Here is an 18,437-nt window from a genome sequence, read left to right on the forward strand (position 1 = left end):
TCACCGGAGGCGTTACCGCAGCCCAGCCCGGGCAGAGCCCCGGGGGGACCCCCGACACAGCCCGGCACATCCGCGGGCAGATCCCAGGCAGAGCCTCCGGCAGATCCGGAGCAGATCCCCGGGCAGAGCCGCGGGCAAACCCCGCGCAGATCGCAGAGCAGACATCAACAACACCCCCGGGCACATCCCGCCCCGAGCCGACGCAAGCGAGCCGCGCGGTGCGCCTCCCGGCAGGCAGCCGCGCGGACAGCCCCGTCGGGGCGGGGAGCTGGAGGCAGGCACCGCGCGGGGCAGCCCCGGCCCGCGCGCCGCCGTATATAAGCGTTGCGGGGTCCTCGGGCGCGGTCCTGTCACGCTCGCACGGGGACGAGGCCGCGGCGGCGATGGCGGATTTCGATCCCTACGACGACCGGGCCTACAGCAGCTTCGGCGGCGGCCGTGGGTAAGCGGGGCCGGGGGGCAGCACTCGGGGCTCCCCCCGTAGCTGGGACGGGAGCGGGGAGCTGTAGCCCCGGCCGGGCTCGGCGGGGGGGCGCGGCCGCAGGGCCCGGCCTGCCCCGCTCCGCAGGGATGGCGGGCGGGGGTTGCGGGATGGGGGCGCTGCCTCGGGGAGCTGTTCGTGCTCGTTGTGCCCCCCGGGCGCCCTCCCTGGGGCGGGGAGGTGCCATTCCCCGGCCCCGGCGGCCCCGCTTTGTGCGGGGAGCGGGGGCTGCCCTCCCGGGGGTCCCCGCCGTCCCCTCGCCGCTGCCTTCAGGGCCGGGCGGCTCGGCAGCGCCGGGAGGCGGCGGGAGGAAGAGGGTGTCGCTGTTCCCGCCGTCCCGGAGGCGAGCGGAGGGGGATTTAGGGAGGTGCTGGGCCAGAGCCAAGGAAGGCCGAGAGGAGCTTGTGCGGGGCTGGGCGGAGGGAGCGTCCCTGAAGGGCTGGAGCGGGACAGGCGCCCCCGGGAGCGGGCAGCGCTTGGTGCCTGCGGCGGGAGGAAATGGGAAATGGGAGCGAGAGGGAGCGAGCGCTTTGTGGTGTCTCCGCTCGAGGAGCCGCCGGCCTGCCTTATCCGGGGCTCCGGGTGCTGACTGCAAATCCCTGATCCTGCGGAATCGGGCTGCTCTCGGCCTCCCTACTGAGGAGTATTTGTAGGGGAGGGGCTGCAGAGACAATAACCAGTAATAGAAGTTTGTCTTGAATCAGGTTAGGAAGGTGCAATCAAACAATTGGGTTTTTTGGAGATTGCTGCTGTTGCTGGTTTCTGTGTATACCGAAATAAAACAACAGGCATAAATCTGTGGAATAAACTCCCTGGTGAGCAAGTCTTCACAAGTGTGTTACTGTATAATCTATTCTTCCAGGGTATATTTCCTGATCAACAGTGTTTATGCCTCTTTCTGCTCTTAGATTAATAACTTGGTTTCATTTCAGACTCTTTAGACAGCAGGGAGGAGCTGCTGGACTTAGGACAGCAGTAAGTTATTCTTGTCTTTGGAAGTACTCTGACACTTTTAAGCTTTTCAAGCTCATTTTCATGTAGTGATACCCTTTGTGTCTAATTCAGAGATGTCCTGGAGCAAACAGGTGATGTAGCCACTCGCATTTCTGGGTTTGTTTTTTTTTTTTTAATCTGTAACAAAATAACCTTGCCAGCAGTCTAAAGTGGTACTTGACTCATTATAAATTCAGATATTGCTGCACAGTGTATCCTAGTCAGTGTAGGCATATTCTGTGAAGCAGTGAAATACCAAATAAAGTGTTATTTTATATTCAGATTCCAGTAAGAGAACTTTAATTTGCTGTAAGGGAAGATGTGAATCCTTACTAAACTAAAGACATCCTGCAAATTAGTAGATGTCTTTACAGATAACATGTATGTATTCTGATTTACCTGCAGTTCTAAACATCAGATACTACTAGAGTCCAATGTACACTTCTATCTAATTTATTATTATCACTATGAAGTTACTGATAGCTAATTCACAGTTCAGCAGGTCTCTGTGTGTCTGGTATGAAGTCCTGTAATATATGAAGTGTAATGAAAATGAGTGTTCTTGAAGGTTCTGACTAAAGAATCCCATGTTAATTTAAAGTGGCTCCTGCTCATTTTTAGGTGCTCCAGGACTGTAGGAATAGTGTAAACTCAGCTGAGGAGTAGTAATTCCTGTGGAAGTTGCATTTTGCTTAACCTCTGCTGCACACAGTGAGTGAGCACAGGATTTCAGTGTGACAGGTGGGAAATCAGTGCCCAACAGGTTCTAACTAATAAGTTATCTGCCTCTTCTCTTCATCATCAAAATAATGGTGGAAGGGCATTAAGATGACTGGTGTGATGAGATGGGGTTTTGCTACACCTGAGATGTTTAGTGATGCACTGACTAAAAGCTGAATTATAATATTAGGGGATGCAGAAGTCACTTTATTCCTGGTGAAGAATGTGATGCTGACACAAATGACAAAAAGCTTACTATAAGCTTTTTAGAAAATATTTTGGAGCCTGAAATTTGACAGAAAAACCTGTAGTTAAGCATCCTGAGGCCTAGTTGAAACTGAAACTGTAGAGCTTCTCAGAGCTGGAAGAAAGGGAGTGTTTATCACTCCTGATTCACTGCTAGGCTGTTTATTTAGGTGTGGCTTGAAGTGCTGGACACCCCACTGAAGGTTAAGATTCACGTGCTGAAGTGCTGCACAGTTCAGTGACAATGAGGAGTTAGTCCTTATGCTTCTGGCAGCTTGGATCCCATCTAGCATTCAAAGATATCTCCTCATTTTTATGCTTGAGTAAGCATTTTCCTGAAGACATCTGATACTTATTCCAGATGTGTCCTGGGTTGCTTGAACAAATTTGGTTTGAATTTAGTGTTGTGGCCTTGGAGGGTTGACACTGTCATCCTGCTAATCCTTATGCTGCCCCTGAAAAGCTCTAATGTCAGAACCCAGGTAAGCTATTGTCTCTGTGCTGTGCAAAAGGTAAATCTTGAGCTTTGGTCTCTAGTGAAAAGCTATTTAACTCAAATACTGGGTTTCAAAATATCCTTCATTTTGAATTTCTGGCAGCTGTTTTCTGGAGACATAGCTAAACTTTGCAAAAGAGTAGCTTTAAAATGGGAGTTTAGTTGTTTTCTACCCAGTATGGCCAAATTCATTAACTCAGCCCACCAAAGTTTAATTATGGGGGTGTTGCTAGAAGCAAGCTTTCCTCTTCAGCTTTCTGCTTTGGTTTTCTGAGAAGGAAATCAAGTCAGTTCTTTCAGATTCTTACAGTAAGATGACATAATTATTACCTAATTGTGTCTAAGCAAAATAGAGTGGGAAATGCAGATATTAATTCAGAACTCTGGTTTGCCTAGTTCAGATGTGTTTTCAATTATTTTTTTACTTTTGTCCTACTTTGTTGCAAATGAGAGAATCTTCTTCCAATCTCATTGTTTGGTTACTGCAGTCAGCCTTTTTATTTCACTGTTTCAGTGTTGGAAAAAATGTAGGGAAGTACAGAAACAGTTTCTTTTTGTGTTGCTATACCTGAGTTCCATGAGAAACTTGGTTTGGAACTTAATTGCCATTCCTGTTCTTCAAATGGAAACTAAAATACCAAAGGTATAGTTATGTATTTGATAATCCAAGCCTTAATATCAAATTGGAGAAGAATATTTAATTTTCTGACTTTAAAATCAGTCTGGATTGCACAATAGGGCATGGACTTCCACACGTGCAGTCCTGGTGCACTGTGGTAGGAAGGAGGTTTGTCTGTAGCACAAAAAATCCTTTTGGGGATTGAGAGTGTGGTTTTAGAAGTGGCTCAAATGGAGCTGAGTGGAGGTTGCTGATGGAAGTTGTAGTCCCAGCCCTTGTTCTCCTTCTCATTCCTATCTTGACTGAACTCAGCCCCAGGGTGGGTTTTTGGGTGAATCAGCCCCCTGTGAGGTGACTGGCAGCTCAGGGAATGTCCTGAGAATATGTGCAAGGAGAGAATGCTCCTTTGAAACTCAATTCTGATGTTCCTGTAGGACATAAACATTAAGGTTTTCTGTTTTGGATGCAAGTTAAATGTATGGTATGTTAACAGCTGTTCCAATGCTGTAGATGATAAAAAAGGACAAAGACATGGAACTGATTCTGTGTATTGTGGGATTATTTAGAACAGCAACTCAGCTTTCTTGGAGTTCCTCATTAAAACTCAGTCTTGTTGCTAAAGTAATTCACAGCTATTACAGCTTTAGTTCTCCAGTGTGGTTTTGACTTGTTAATGAGACAAAGACAGATGAGAAATATTGTCAAAAATGGTAAAATGCAAACCTGGGTGGACACTAATTAAAGATATGTAGATTGTGATTCAAGTAGATTTAGCAGCATGTTGATAGTGTTGGTGATAAATTATTCTTACATGGAGCTGCTAAATAAGGCACAAATGACAGGCTCACCTAGGAAAAGGTGAGGAATCTTATTCAAGCTTAATGCATTATCTGTTTCATTAGTAGTAAAATATTTATTCTTGAATGAAAAAAAATACTGTCAAGTACCTTACTTGCCCAGTGGGTTCTTTTGACTGCATGCAACCAGACAGAATAAAAGGAAATGATGATAAAATTATTTGACCTTCTGGGTTTTAGGAAGGACTCTGCAGCAATTTAATTGGTCCATGTCACATTGGCAAATCCTGCTTTGGTACAGCTTGTGTTCCACTGTGGTTTTAAATGCACAGGGGGCCTCAGGGAAAGGGGAAAGAGAAGCAAAGCCCAGTAGAAGGAAGGTGATGAAGGGAAGATGGATATACTAGTAAGTAAATATTTCAGGTAAAGGTCAGAGATTGTCCCACAAAAAGCAAATGGTGTTGGAACCAGTGGCACTCTATAGTCTACAGGTGTAGGAGCTGTAACTTCAGGTGGCCTTGTACACACCTTGCTCTCTGTTCAGAAATTCCAATCTTTTGAAGATTGAGCTCTGCAGGAAGTTCACACAGATGTTACATTAGTACAGTAAAGAATTTAGCAGGTACAATTTAGTTCCTCAGCATCCAGTGCCAAGAGTTTAACTGGTACTGAGGGACAAGGCAGGAAAAGACCACCCAGTTTACCTCTGTAATTCACAAGTCAAAAGAAGAGCAGATCCAAGACAGCACATGGTTGTTTTCTGCCTCAGAACCCCTTTTTCAACCAAATTTATTTTGTGTTCAGTTCAAAGCATTCCAGTCCAGATATCCAACAATTATGGCCACAGCTTCAGACTTAGGGAAAGGTGTTTCTTTTAAGCTAGATGTTGCTGAGATAATTTGGATGATTGTGGAGTGAATGTTGGTAATATACTCTTTAGCTAAAGGCATTGGATCCAGCTTAATTTCCAGAGAAGCTGACAAACCTGTGCCATACAAGTATTTCTTCACTGTAAATTATACTTAAAATCTATTCTAAGATGGTTTTTTTAGAAGTAATGTTTTTGAGCAGAGGACAGAGGTAACCTTATGCAGCTTTCCTTAATGAGTTGTGGTTGAGAAGTTCATTCATCACTTCATTAATGAGTTTCCCATTGAAGTGCTGCATCAGGTAATACTGGGAAGGAGTTGGCCAGCAGTTCAGGGGCAGGTACAGGCAGAAGGACAGGATAACTAACCAGAGGTGTGGGAGAATTGATGTGCAGCTGAAGCTGAGCAGTGCTGTGGCTGCACTGGGGGCAGTTCCAGAGGCACTGTGCTTGTCCCAACAGGTCTCGTGGTGGCGGCCTTGGCTCCCGCAGGAATAAAGAGCTGCCCACAGAACCCCCTTTCACAGCATATGTGGGAAATCTGCCCTTCAACACTGTCCAAGGTGACATAGATGCCATTTTCAAGGATCTCAGCATAAGGAGCGTACGACTAGTCAGAGACAAGGAAACAGACAAATTTAAAGGTGAGTGTTCAGAGTTCTTTGGTGGTAGATGAAAAATTAGTACTAGAAAAAGTCACTTTAAAAGGGAACTTCAGTCTAAAGCGCTTGACTTGTGCAGGTTTTCTTATTCACTAATATGTAAGTGTATCATTTGGATGAGAGTCACTGTTTCATCATCATGAGATACAAAGTAACGTGAGTGAGGAGTCGGTATTTACCCTGCCATAAAAACTTGCTCAAACCTTGTCTGGTATGAATTCTACCAGGGCTGACCCATTTAAGTCCTGTGACCTTAAGTGTTGAATCATTCCTTTACTTCAGAAGACTTCCATTGCTTCAGCTCTTTTTTTAGTAGACAGGGAGAAAACAGGCAGTGGTTTTAGAGGATGCAGATTCAATTGCTATGGAAATTGTCTCATGGAAATGGGCTATATTTATAAGTTACTGTAAGGGGTGGAAAAGGCTTACCTTGGATAACAGAGGGCCTTGGAAAAGGAGTAAATCCACCAAATGATATGATGACACAAAATTACATTGCTGACTGTATAAGTATTTAAATTTCTTTTTTAAAAACACTAGAAGTGAAGTGTCAATATTCAGCTGAATAACTGTCTGAAGGCATAGATCAGACCTAATCTATAATGAGAACCCTGTGGAAAAGGGAATTAGGCTCTTGGCATTCACAGAGTGCCCAGAGTTCTGTTTCAGGATTTGCCCTGTCATTAACAGGTGCAGGTAAATGTGTTCACTGTTGATGATGGTTGGTTTCTGAGCCATGTGCACATCACAACTCATGTTTGAAAGAGAAGGAAGCTCCTAGCAGGCATGCAGGAGGAGCAGCCTCTTACAGAGGCCTTTTAAAGTGCTATTAACTTGAGATTTGTTTCTTACAGGATTTTGTTACGTAGAGTTCGATGAGGTGGAGTCACTCAAGGAAGCTCTTACATACGATGGTGCAGTAAGTACACTTGCAATTAATTAGTGAAATCAAAGACAAGCACAGGTCTGAAACTCTTTGGCAGCTCTGATACATCCTAAACAAATTCTCCCCTTGGTTTAACAGCTGTTGGGTGACCGATCACTCCGAGTGGACATAGCAGAAGGCAGGAAACAGGACAAAGGTGGCTTTGGCTTCAGAAAAGGCGGCGGGCCTGATGACAGAGGTGATTCCATTTCCCTGAGTAGCTTCTTAAATATGGTGATCATAGTTATGGCTTCTGGTGCTGACTAATGCTGAGACAAAGCATGCAAGTGAACATGAAGATATTGGAAGGTGAAATTTTGTATGTATATATGTATGTGTTTCTAACCAGCTGCTGCTGCTGCTCCTGAGGTGTCTGAAATGTAGCTGTGCTTTGTGTCCAAAGGCTGGATGTGTTGTCACTTCTAACCCAGGAAGTGAGACCAATACCCCTAATAATGTGTTGTGTCTTGCAGAGGACAATCATAAGCCCAGCAGTCTGATCTGCTACTATTTTATGATGATGTGTGGAAAGTCAGTAAGCACATGTAGATAAGTGCTTATTTTGGAGTGTGTCTCTTGTTGCAGTGTAAAAACATTCCTGCCTGTAGCTGAAGGTTTGTTGAACTGGATTCACCAGAGGTTTCCATTGAATGTGTATTGAAGACATTTTTCTGGCCATTTATTTTTGGTTAACTTAAACTGACTGTTTTTTCCTGTGCAATGGAGCTTGGTAGTACCAAAAGCAAAGGATTTTCCAGCAGCATAATTTGAATATTGAAGGACTGAAACATTGGTTTGGTATTCCCTTGCTCAGTCTTTCCCAGAGCTTCAGACTTGAACACAATTGTGGCTTTTTTCCTAGGAATGGGAGGAGGTTCCAGAGAATCCAGAGGAGGTGGATGGGATTCCAGAGATGACTTCAATTCTGGTATCAGTATTAACACTTATACAGATAGGAAGCCTAAAAGGCACTGAAATGTTCTAATTTTCATTTGTCACCATTACTGGTTTGGTTGAATCTACTGTGTGTGCCAAGTTTGGACATCCTGCAGCTGTGGTGAGATTCCTCATGGGGAATCTCCTGTTGCCTTGAGAGGAAATGACAGAATTCTTGTCCAGGTGTAGCCTACAGGTGACTGTTTTAAGCATTTCTAAGACATACAAGGAAGTAAATTTCTGAACAGTAGCAGAAACAGATCATGTAGGAAGCTTGATACTCTGTCAGAGCAGAGGCTTTCATCTTCTCAAGGAGATGTGATGTCATTATATGTGCCCTGAAGTAACTGACTTTTCTACAGTCAGATTAGTGTTCCAAAGCACTGTAAATGTAGGATGTTTTAGTCTGTTTTGGTAATGCAGCTGCAGCAAGTGAGTGAGATTGCTGAGTGGAAGGTAGTGATGAAGCCACTGGGTTTGCTCTTAACTTCCAGTCAGTTCCAGCTATGAGAATGCAGGGTGGCATTAACACAATTGCTTTTGTCCTCTGAACTCATGGGTTTGGTCCATTTTCTGATGGGGAGATGTTGGCAAGTACAACTTTGCAGTGTCTGGTCTCTGCGTGAGTGGAATGAGCAATGTAGGAGAAGCAGAGTGTGCTCTTGCCCCAGCATGGATTGGAGCATGATGCTGGAGAGAGGAGCTTGCTGCAGTCCTGTGCTTAACCTGCCTTTGGAGCTAAGCCTTCTGTGTCACAGCTTCATACCTTCTTTGGCAGCTTCTCCAAATGTTGGATGCATTTCAGCCTGTTCAATGCTGGATGAGTGATTCGTGAGCCAGAAGTTTAGCATTTCAGTCTTAGCTGCTACAGAAGCTTTTCTTCTCAGGTTGTACAAGTCTTGAAAGGTGGCTTGTTTGGCACTGAAGTAAGGGACAGCTCTGCAACTCTGCCAGATACTGAAGTGAAAAGGAAAATCTCAATTGGGAACCAAACAACTTTCTCTTCCAGGCAGCTTCTGAAAATCTGAGTGTATTCCCTTCCCATATGCTGAGATCCTGAACTGTCCTCTTCCTACTGAAATACAGGCAGTGGGGGCTTGGAGAGATACTCAGGGGTAGTCACTGGTACAGACTGGAACTCTGGTCAGTGGCAGATAGGTTTTTGGGTTTTTTCTTTTGGTTTGGTTTTTTTGGGGGTGGTTTTTTTTTTTTGTTTTTTTGTTTTTTTTTTTTTTTGTTTTTTTGTTGTTTTTTTTTTTTTTTGTGATACATAAACTGAATAAATGCAGTCACTTTAGAGTCTGATTTGATTTTTTTCCCCCAGCCCTTTAATTAGTTTAGTAAATGCCTGGTCAGCTTATAGTACAGCTAAACAGCCCTGGGGTTTTACTGTGCTTTATATATTTATATATTTCACTGCTCCCCAGCTGTTTTCCCATTTGCTGTGTTCCTGCAGATTTCATGCTAAGATTGTAGCCAGTGTGATGATCTGGCTGTGGAAGTAGTCTGATTACTTGTAATGCTGTCTCTCAAGTCAGCTAATGATGGTAACAAACTGAACTTGCAGTCAAGGGTCATCATATATTAAACTCACTTGACCCACTTTCCAACACTCCAATAAGCCTCTAAGTGGATAAAACACTTTCTGAACTTGGCATAGTGTACTTGGTTTCAAATGGAACCTGAACAGCTCCTCCAGAAGGTGCTAGAGCTCTGTGAAACAATCTGTCTGCAGACAAAGGCTCTCAGTGCATCACCTTGGACTGACAGCGGTGACTAGCAAGGTTTTCCAGTCATCCAAATAAGTCTAGATTAAAAACATTGCAAAAGATGCTCTTTAAATTCACTGTCTTCCATCTTCAGGATTCAAAGATGATGACTTCTTGGGAGGTCGGGGCAGAGGAACCCGCCCCGGGGACCGGCGGCCACCAGGCGCCTCCATGGGGAGCGGTGGCACCGGTCGCTTCAGAGATGGGCCTCCCCTTCGTGGGTCCTCCATGGACTTCAGAGAGCCAACAGAAGGTAAGCTCCTCCTGCTGTGTGTCATCTGCCCTGCTCCACAAAGGTTGTGTTGTCAGGTTAAAGTGCTGCCCAGGCAGATCTCACAAGTGGGATGTTTTTCCTTGCAGAGGAAAGAGCACAGCGACCCCGGCTCCAGCTCAAACCTCGAACAGTCGATACTCCCCTCAATCAAGTAGCCAATCCAAACTCTGCCATCTTTGGAGGAGCCAAGCCCCGCGAGGAAGTAGTAAAAGAACACGACTGAGTTTGGGGTTGAGAGGGAATGGGGAGGCGGGAGAAAAAGCAAGACAGTACAGAGTGACTAGCTCTGCTGGAATGTCAACCCTGCAGTTTACCATTCCTGCCATCTGGTATTTGTCCTCTTTGAAACCGAAAACACAGAGCTTGTGAATGCATGTCAGCTGTTAACAAGTGGTTTTTAGTACGTTCTTGGCTTTGCTGTATCTAGTGCCTGCTTTGTGCTGAGTTTCCCTCTTCTGTTTCCTTCCAAGCAGCACAGTTGCCAGTAGATAAGGCAGTGTGGCTGCTTCCACAAGTGTGGAGGTCTCTGGACAAAGGTGCTGCTTCACTTCTTCCTTTCTGGGTTTGTTTTACTTTAGAAGCACAGGTTAGACTTAGTTATTTCCCTGTATTGTTTCCTTTTACTTCCTCAGTGTTCCTCTTCTGACTTGCATGTCTCGTTCTGTATTGCTGTGGCTCTGAAGAGGAAAACTGAAGAGTCCAGATGAGTTGAACAGAAATTTACAGTTCTAACCAAGTAGTGAAATACCATTTATGACAATTGGTGATAGTCACTGTTCACAGCAGAGCCCCTTATTGAACTAAGGGGGACAGCTGCCCTTTCACATGGGTTGCCAGGAAGGATCAGTTTAATGGATGCCTTGCCTGACAAGCCTGGTGAATAGCTGGTGGAATCAGTATGGATAAAGCCTCTGCCAGCAGCCTCTTCCTGCTGGCTCTTGACTTCCAAATGGTATGATGCCACTACAACTCTGAGCTCAAGGTTAGTGCTGCAAAGCCATGCCTGTTTGAGCACAACTGCTCACTGGCTCTTTCTGCTTACTTTTTTGGGTTTTACATGTTTGGTAAATTTTTAAATGAAGTTTCTACAAATAAAATTGACTTTTTTATTTTTGTTGAAGGAGTGTATACTTTGCCATGCAGTATTTGATCGTCACTATCCCCTGTATTTCTTTGCCCAGTGAGGTGCAGTTTTAGCACCTCAGCTTTCAGAATACCTTGAAAATGGGCAGATTAGAAATCTTTCTGCTATAGATTCTCATGTAGAAGTTTGGGTAAAAAGCATCTTTTGTTACTACACCTCTCTTCACTTGAAATGTTTCTTGTCAGTGTTGTGTGGGAGGAGGGAGGGGAGGCTGAAGCAAAAGGAGAAATCATTCATGTTTCAAACTAAAACCTGGTTCTGCCACACTGAAGTTTGGACGTGTCCAGTGTATGGGAAAAGCTTGGGCCCATGTTGCCAGTGCTGAGAGCCTTCAGATAAACCAGCCAGCACCCCAGAGTACTTACAAGAGGAGGTTGGAAGCACGGCTGCCCCACTACCAGCACCACTGCTAGTGAATTTCTTCCCTAAGGTTCCCATTGTAAGTCAGAGTCCCAGCAATTTACAGAACTGCTCTTTCCTTCTTTCTGCCTTTCACTTAATCTGCTTCTGAGATAAGAACCATTTGTCTAACACTAATACTTAATTTAAGACAGACATGCATTTGTGTGGTTGTATTCCAAAACCAATAATTGATCTATTTACATCTTCAATGTGGAAAAGATTTTAAGAACAAATTCCCATATAAAAACTCACTTCTAGTCAAGACAGTTGACTTTTAAATGTAAAAACAAAGGAGAAAAAAAAAAAGAATTCCAAACACTTAGCACATTCTGCTTCATAACAAAATAAATTTATGGATATGGTATTTTGTGAATGATCTTTTAAATAAAAGAAAACATTAAGTAATATTTAACATTGGTCTTTATTTGAGTCTACTCTACCATGTTTTTCCCCCCCTCAGTTTTCAAATATTGTGTTAATTTGTCCTTACAAAATAAGGGGGGGAAGAGGAAAAGATAAAGGGGAGGAATCTAATCTAAAGAGTGCTGGAACAGTGAAGTAAAAATTAAATGTGGGTGGAAATGAGCCCAACTTCTTTGTCCTGTGACTTCAGTGTCACTTGAGTGCATTGCTGAGGCTGCCAGGTGGGGTCTGGAATTCCTGCAGCTGCCCAGGCTGTGCTGCAGGTGGGTGCTGCTGCCCTGTGGCTGGCACAGGGCAGGATGTGTCCTTCCAGTGTGATGCTGAGCAGTTCATGTGGGCTTTGTGCTGGGACAGTAAATGGATCAACTGCTGCTCTTTGTCAGCTTCCTCCAAACTTTTCCCACTGGGCATAATGGTTAAGGAGGCTGCTGCCCTGTGGCTTTGAAGTTTGTGCTTTAATGTACTGCAGGGTAAGTTGAAAGAGGTAGAGCCATGTTTTTATTGAGGAAATGAGCTCTGACCTCCCTGCTGGTTTTACTGCTTTCCATAGCCTGAAAGGATGGGAAGTGATCCTGCTTCCAGCTACTCAGTCCAGCCTCTCTTTAAACCTGCTCCTACCATGGCTTGAGCACAGTCCCAGTCCTGAGCTGGAGCTGTGTGTGGCAGCACCTGCCTGTCCTGCCTGGCAGCCTGAGGAGTGGGGGAGAGCAGGGCTGGTTGAGAATTTGTTCCATGCAGCTCTTGCCATACTTGGCCACAGCTGCTCTGTCAAGCTGGTGCTGCTGGAAGCAGGGATTTCATCACTGCATGGAGAAAAGGAGCCCTGATGAGTGAGACAGGTAGCAAATCTTAGTTCTAGGTGTCTTTCTGTATCTGCTAATACTGGTTTGGTTAAGGGTTTCCCACTAGTGAAAGCAGCCTGACCCCAAAAACATTGTGTCATCTTTTTATTTTTTAGGGGGTTTTTTTGAAGTATTTTTTCATATGCAAACATTCATTCACTACCTGGTTTCTTTGGAGCATTCCACACTGTGCTTCCCATGTGGCTCAGGGTCAGACTCCTCCAGTCCTTTTTCTTTCCCTCCTTCAAAAATTGAGTGGATGAACATTTTCCTATACAGAAGCTTATCAAACCAGCTTTTGTCAAGAGTAATTTACTGTATTTAATATATGGATGTAGCAATTACATTTTGTAGGAGAAAGCAAGATTATTTTCTCCCCATCTACTAGGAAAAGCAGTTGAGGTTTAACCTGTGATGCTTAACTTTATCTGCTGCTTAAAGCTAAGCCTGGCATGGCAAAGCCCAGACTGAGAAGGTACCAGCAGCATAGCAAATGGACCATTCACTTTGTGGCTATTCATGTTTATTATTTCTGGTAGCTGTACAGTGCTTTCTTCCAGCTTAAACTTAGAAAAATAAACAAAACTGAAGGCAGGAAGGCAGCAGGCAGGTTTTAGAACTGAAATTAAGTTTGCTTTGCTACTGTAGGAAGTAGAACTGTTTGCTTTGCCACGTTACTCCAGTTTGGTTGCAAGTGGGGAAGGTGGGAGTCTGGAAGAGCTGTTGGACACTGCAGCAGTGGACAGTAGCATTTTATGTGATGCAAAACTCTGCTGTCAACCACCAAAACCAATCCCCACTGAACTCCTGAGTCCAGGAATGCCCTTGGGAGGGCCCATCCCAGTCCCCAGGGCAGTGCCCAGTGCTGGCAGGGGTGTGTTGCTGCCTCACTGGGCTGTGCAAGCCTGGAGCAGCTTCTGACAGGGCTCCTTGTGCTTGTGGCCATCAGGGCTGTTGTGGTGGCTGAAGAAGGAGATGCAGGAGTGTTCACACACTCACATCATGGGCTGGCCATGCCCTCGAGTGTGGCCTTCCTAAAGCAGCAGCAACTGGTTCACCTGCTGAGATGTGCTGCCAACACTCAGATCTCCAGTGCTGACTGTGAATTCCAGACATTCTATAGGTGTCCCAGGGCTGATTGTGGCCAGTTTTGGATGATAGTGATATTTTTAACTTATGAATACTGTTATAGTTTCAATCCTGACTCTAGTACATAGTCTAGTAGGAGCATTTGCTACCTGTAGAATTGGCTGCTGACTTGTCTTCAGGAAAGATGATAAAATTGTGAGAATTTTAGAGCAAATCCTGTAGTACTGCAACCCTTCTCTTTGTAGGAAAGATTTAATACTAAAACCAGCAAATTTTGGAATGTATGTGCAACCTCTTTAACCAGAGTTGGTGTGTTGCAGCTTGCAGAGCAGCCCTTGTCCTGCTGCCTGCTTTAGACAAATCTGCTTGGAGTGACTTTGCTGGACACCCCCTGTTCCCCTGGGTGTTTTTGGGCACAAGCTCTGTGTGTCAGGTTGGCTCCAAGGAGCAGTCAGGATTTCTGTACCAGCCGCACTCCCTCTCAGTGTGCAGAAGCTGTCTCAGGGTTCTTTGCACTCCCAGCAGGAGCACGGGTGAGGAGCTGTTAACACTGAACATCTTGAAATCTGCTGTTTATGTTTTACAGTCTGATGGTTTCTGTGTTTCACTGCCAGTGGAGTGCAAAGGCTCTAAAGGAAAGGGACTGCTTGTCTATTCCAGCATATTCTAGTGTAGAACCAGTTACCTTTGTACTTCTCTAGGGCTCCCCTGGGATGGATTCTCGGGATACAATTTAGTTGGTGATGCTTGTCTTAAATTTTTAGAAAGGGGAGTTTCTGTGACTGAAAAATAATCTGATTTACAGCTAAGAGTGGAATTTTCTCATCTGATAGTTGATTCCCTCCTCTTAAATGCCACTTAACCCACTGCAGGAATGAAGTGTATTGAAAGTGGCAGAGAGACATCTTTTATTTGGTGCATACATTTTATTTATATAATCTGTAATTTATTCTGTTGTTTGTGATAGCACTTGCTGTAGCAGTATTAAACCAAACTGAATAGAAGCATTTAGGATGGTGTAATCATATTTTTGACCCTGCTTGCTGAAAGGCATTAATCCTTCAGTGCCAGACACTTGACTCTCAAGCCTGATGCACATTAGTAATAGCAATACCTTGATGACATTGTGTGTTCAGCCCCCCTCTGTGCACTAGGGCCTGCAGGGAAGCTCTGCTGTTCTCTGTGCTCACAGGAACCTGAGATGGACACAAGACATGAGCCATGGGGTTCTGTGGCACATGTGTCTCAGTGGACACATGACAGAGATATTAGGTCTGAAATCGTGTTCCTCATCTCACTGTATCTGTTTGAGTGACTCAATCTAAAGCATTTTCTGTTTCCTTTTCCATTGTGGCAGTGACTCTGTTCCATGACATCCCCTGCTCAACAGCAGGTTCAGTGTGACACCAGCTTCCCTCATTTCTGTCCCCTCTGCAGCAAAGCACATCCAAGGGCTTCGAGGACTTCCAGCTCTGTCACAGGAACAGCCCTCTTACCTGTGTGCTCACCAGTTCCTGTGTAAGGCTCTAGACTATCCCAGGGTTGATGTTTTTGGGATGTTATTGCTGGGAATGTTACCACCACCTTTCTGCCCAGTAGGTTTCAGCCAGGTTAGTGTTCCCTGTGGTCAGGATTTGCTTCCTACCACAAGATTGTTTTGTTCATGTCACCGTGCTCCCAAGATCTGCCTCTTTCTTTTAAATAAACCAAAAAGTCACAAAGTACCTCTATAAACCCCTGCAAAATCTGTACTGTAACAAATCTGTATAATTTGTATTGCTGTATAAAAATTCAAATAAAAGCATTCAAACCTTCTAGGTTTTTGTCTTCAAATTTAAGAATCATTGTGTTCACAAGGATGAAGTCAGCAGGATAAGAACAGGAAGCTTTGTACCACAGGGATGTTTGGGATTAGTCTTTGAAAAGTTTACTTGGCCAAAGTTTTGTGAAGCACCCAGGGATCCTGGCTGTGAGAGGACTTTCCACTGGGTGGTAGCAGCATTTATTTTCCTTCAGCAGGAACGGAGCCACTTTCAGTTTCAGCTGAGAGAGAGCCAACGTGCAGCTGGGGAGGGGAGGAGGCAGCACTTCCCCTTTGCCTGGGGGAAGGCTCATTCCACTGCAGCAGAGAGAAACGTTTCTGGCTGTGTACAAAACCATCCAGCATTACTTCAGCATGTCAGAAAATTTCCTCCAGGATGTGGCTTGTGTTAGAGCTGCCATGCAAATGTTGCTAAACAAGTGGAATGCATTGTAATCCCAGTTAGTGGCTGGGATGAGACATGTTCTGTCCCAAAGCAGGAGGGGCTTGATGCTGGTGCACAGCAATGCTTGACTTGCAGAGCTGGTGAGCTTGGAGCCTCTTGGAGCTTGGAAAACATGTTGGAGCTCTCTCAAACCTTCCAGCAGTGGGTGTGTTTGTGCAGAAGAGGGAGTTTAGATGATGCCCTGTTTTCCAGTCCTTGTTTCTCTGCTGATTTTTGATCAGTGTTAGTCACAACACCTGATTCAAGCAAAGTCAGCTGATCTTTGAGCACCCCCCAGCTTTATTTGCAAGAATGTAAATCAGCCCTCAGGCATTTGGCTTCCCAGCACCCAGGTAAGCTGAGCAGGGTAGAAGGTGGGTTCTAATGAGTTCTCTGGACCCAAGAGATCTCTGCAGTTTGTCAGCTTTGTATCTAAAGGTGAAAAAGTGGGTTAGGTCAACTGGTGAACCTGCCTGAAGGAGTAGGAGCTATGCTCTGGGGGTAAACAAGCCCAAGCTGAAATGGGTAAGCTTTGAAAAGAACACCAGTGGTGAAACTGCAACGTGGTGTTTCTGTAACTTACTGCAGATGATAAAAACATGCTGCTCCTGTGGTTTTGGCCTTTTGTCAAATCAGAAATTGTTTCCAGCAGCAGGTCTCGGGGCAGAGGGGTTTCAGGAGGGCAGAGCCCTGTTTCCCAAGCTGGGTTTGGGTCCTTTTGTGTGTGTGGGAGGACAGTTGGTCTGGCCTCATGAAGAGCAGGACTGTGGCTGTGCTGGAAATGCTGAGAGTGAAGACTCATCCTAAAGCTTTACATCCAGCCCTTCTTAGGAGCAATGTGAGGAAGGGAGGCAGGATCCACACAGAGGGTGTGCTGCTGCAGTAATTTCCCTCTAACCAAGGTGGTTGGATTCAAAGGGTTGATGCCTTTGGAGGGCATCACTCTGCCCAGGAGCTGTTCTGTGCCACTGGGGTGGCTCTCCCTGGGCTCAGCAGCAGCTCCTGCCTGCCTTGCAGAGGCTGAGTGGTCCAGCAGGCACACACTGACACGAGGTGCAGCAGGGTCATGTCCTCACCACAGCACTGAGTCACACTCGAAGCTGAGCCCCACCAGAGAACCTGAGAACAAACACATGGCACCTTTCTAGCAGGGGCTGTTCCTGATGAAACTGATGTTGGGTACAAAAGATGAACTGTAAATGTCTCCACCATATTTTGAGTATCAGTTCTGCTATAAAGAACTCTTTTGCAAAACTTCTGTTGTCAGTTTATGTTTGAACATGTGAAAACCCTGCTAGAAAGCTGTTAATGAACTATTGAATCTCTGCTTGAAATGTCAATTTTGTAATAACTCTGTCGGCACTGAAAATATTTCTCATTTTGCAATGTCCTTTACACAGAGACCACCCAGAAACCTTGTGAGCAATTGAAAGTGAGTCTGTCTCTTTTTATCTTTGTTTCAGATCATGCTGATTTCAAGATAGGATTCAGCACCCAGATTTTGTCTGGGGATGGCTCTGGAAGGTGCATTATCTTTTTATCTCAGGTTAGAATATCCACGTGCAGTGGATAATTATCTTATTGAAGTAACGTTTCCTCTGAAAGCTCAATAGCCAAATTTCATCACAGAGCTGCAAAAATTGTAACCTGTTGGCTCCTTAATCATTTTTATGATGAGGAGTCACCTTCTTGCACAGAGAGCTGGGTGTAGGTGGCTGGTTGTGGCAGCTTCAGAGTGCCCTAATTTAAATATAACGAAATTTCCCTTTACTGAACAATTTACATGTAAGAGAGGCTTTGTAGAGCCTTAGTGAGAGCAGCATGAGATGTTTTGTTTTTGGCTGTGGCGTGTGCACCCCGTGGCTCCTGTACACAGTTATGTGTGTGTGTGACTTCCCTAGTCTGGAGCAGGATCCCTCTTTCATGTGACTTTAAGCCAATACATAAATTCCCAAAAGGGAATTCATGAACCCTCCTTATTCCATTCAAGCACCAAAAAAATTTGAGGAATTGCTTTTTTTAAGAGTGCAGTGAAATTGTGCCTGCTGCATGCAAACTGCCAATGCTGAGGCATAAAATCTGGTTTTATTCTTAGAGCACGGGACAGGAGCTCCAGGTTTGGCCATTAGCAAGAGTGACCTCTGGCTATTTGCTGCCTTTGAAACTTGTTACCATCTTTTCCATAAAAACTAAGGGAGTTCTTGCAGTTTGCTGTGCCTGCTTTGAGATTTTCCTGCCCCTTCCAGCACACAGGGTTATTTCCTTTTGCTAAAAGGAAAACTGAAAATCTTTGGGGCACCAACCCCAGCTGAAGCTCAAGGGAAGTGACCTCAGTGCTGTGTGTGGTTCCAGGCTGTCCAAGCCCCTTCCTCTCCCCCAGGAGCCCTGGGTGGGTTGTGAGGTTGAGAGTGAGATATCAGACACAGGGCACCAAATGTTGTTTATGACCTCTGGTGCTCTGGGCACCAACTTTGTTGGGTTATCTTCTAAAATGAGTGAAGCAGC

At 45.0% G+C, this 18,437-nt stretch overlaps 1 protein-coding gene across 2 annotated transcripts; it reads left to right on the top strand.

Annotated features, from left to right (window-relative positions):
• The first annotated feature begins 250 nt into the window (after positions 1-250).
• Positions 251-10,906, top strand: EIF4H (eukaryotic translation initiation factor 4H). Of its 2 annotated transcripts, XM_079325061.1 has the most exons (7): positions 286-442; positions 5,683-5,864; positions 6,737-6,801; positions 6,907-7,006; positions 7,670-7,735; positions 9,607-9,765; positions 9,873-10,906. In XM_079325061.1, the coding sequence occupies exons 1-7, from the start codon at positions 384-386 to the stop codon at positions 10,007-10,009; spliced, it is 768 nt and encodes a 255-aa protein (XP_079181187.1). In that variant the 5' UTR covers positions 286-383; the 3' UTR covers positions 10,010-10,906. The 2 variants fall into 2 exon arrangements, with proteins under 2 accessions (XP_079181188.1, XP_079181187.1); XM_079325062.1 differs by lacking the exon at positions 7,670-7,735 and having other exon boundaries at positions 251-442.
• The last annotated feature ends 7,531 nt before the right edge of the window (positions 10,907-18,437 follow it).

This window comes from Erithacus rubecula, assembly GCF_903797595.1.
Source record: "Erithacus rubecula genome assembly, chromosome: 22".
NCBI lineage: Eukaryota > Metazoa > Chordata > Aves > Passeriformes > Muscicapidae > Erithacus > Erithacus rubecula.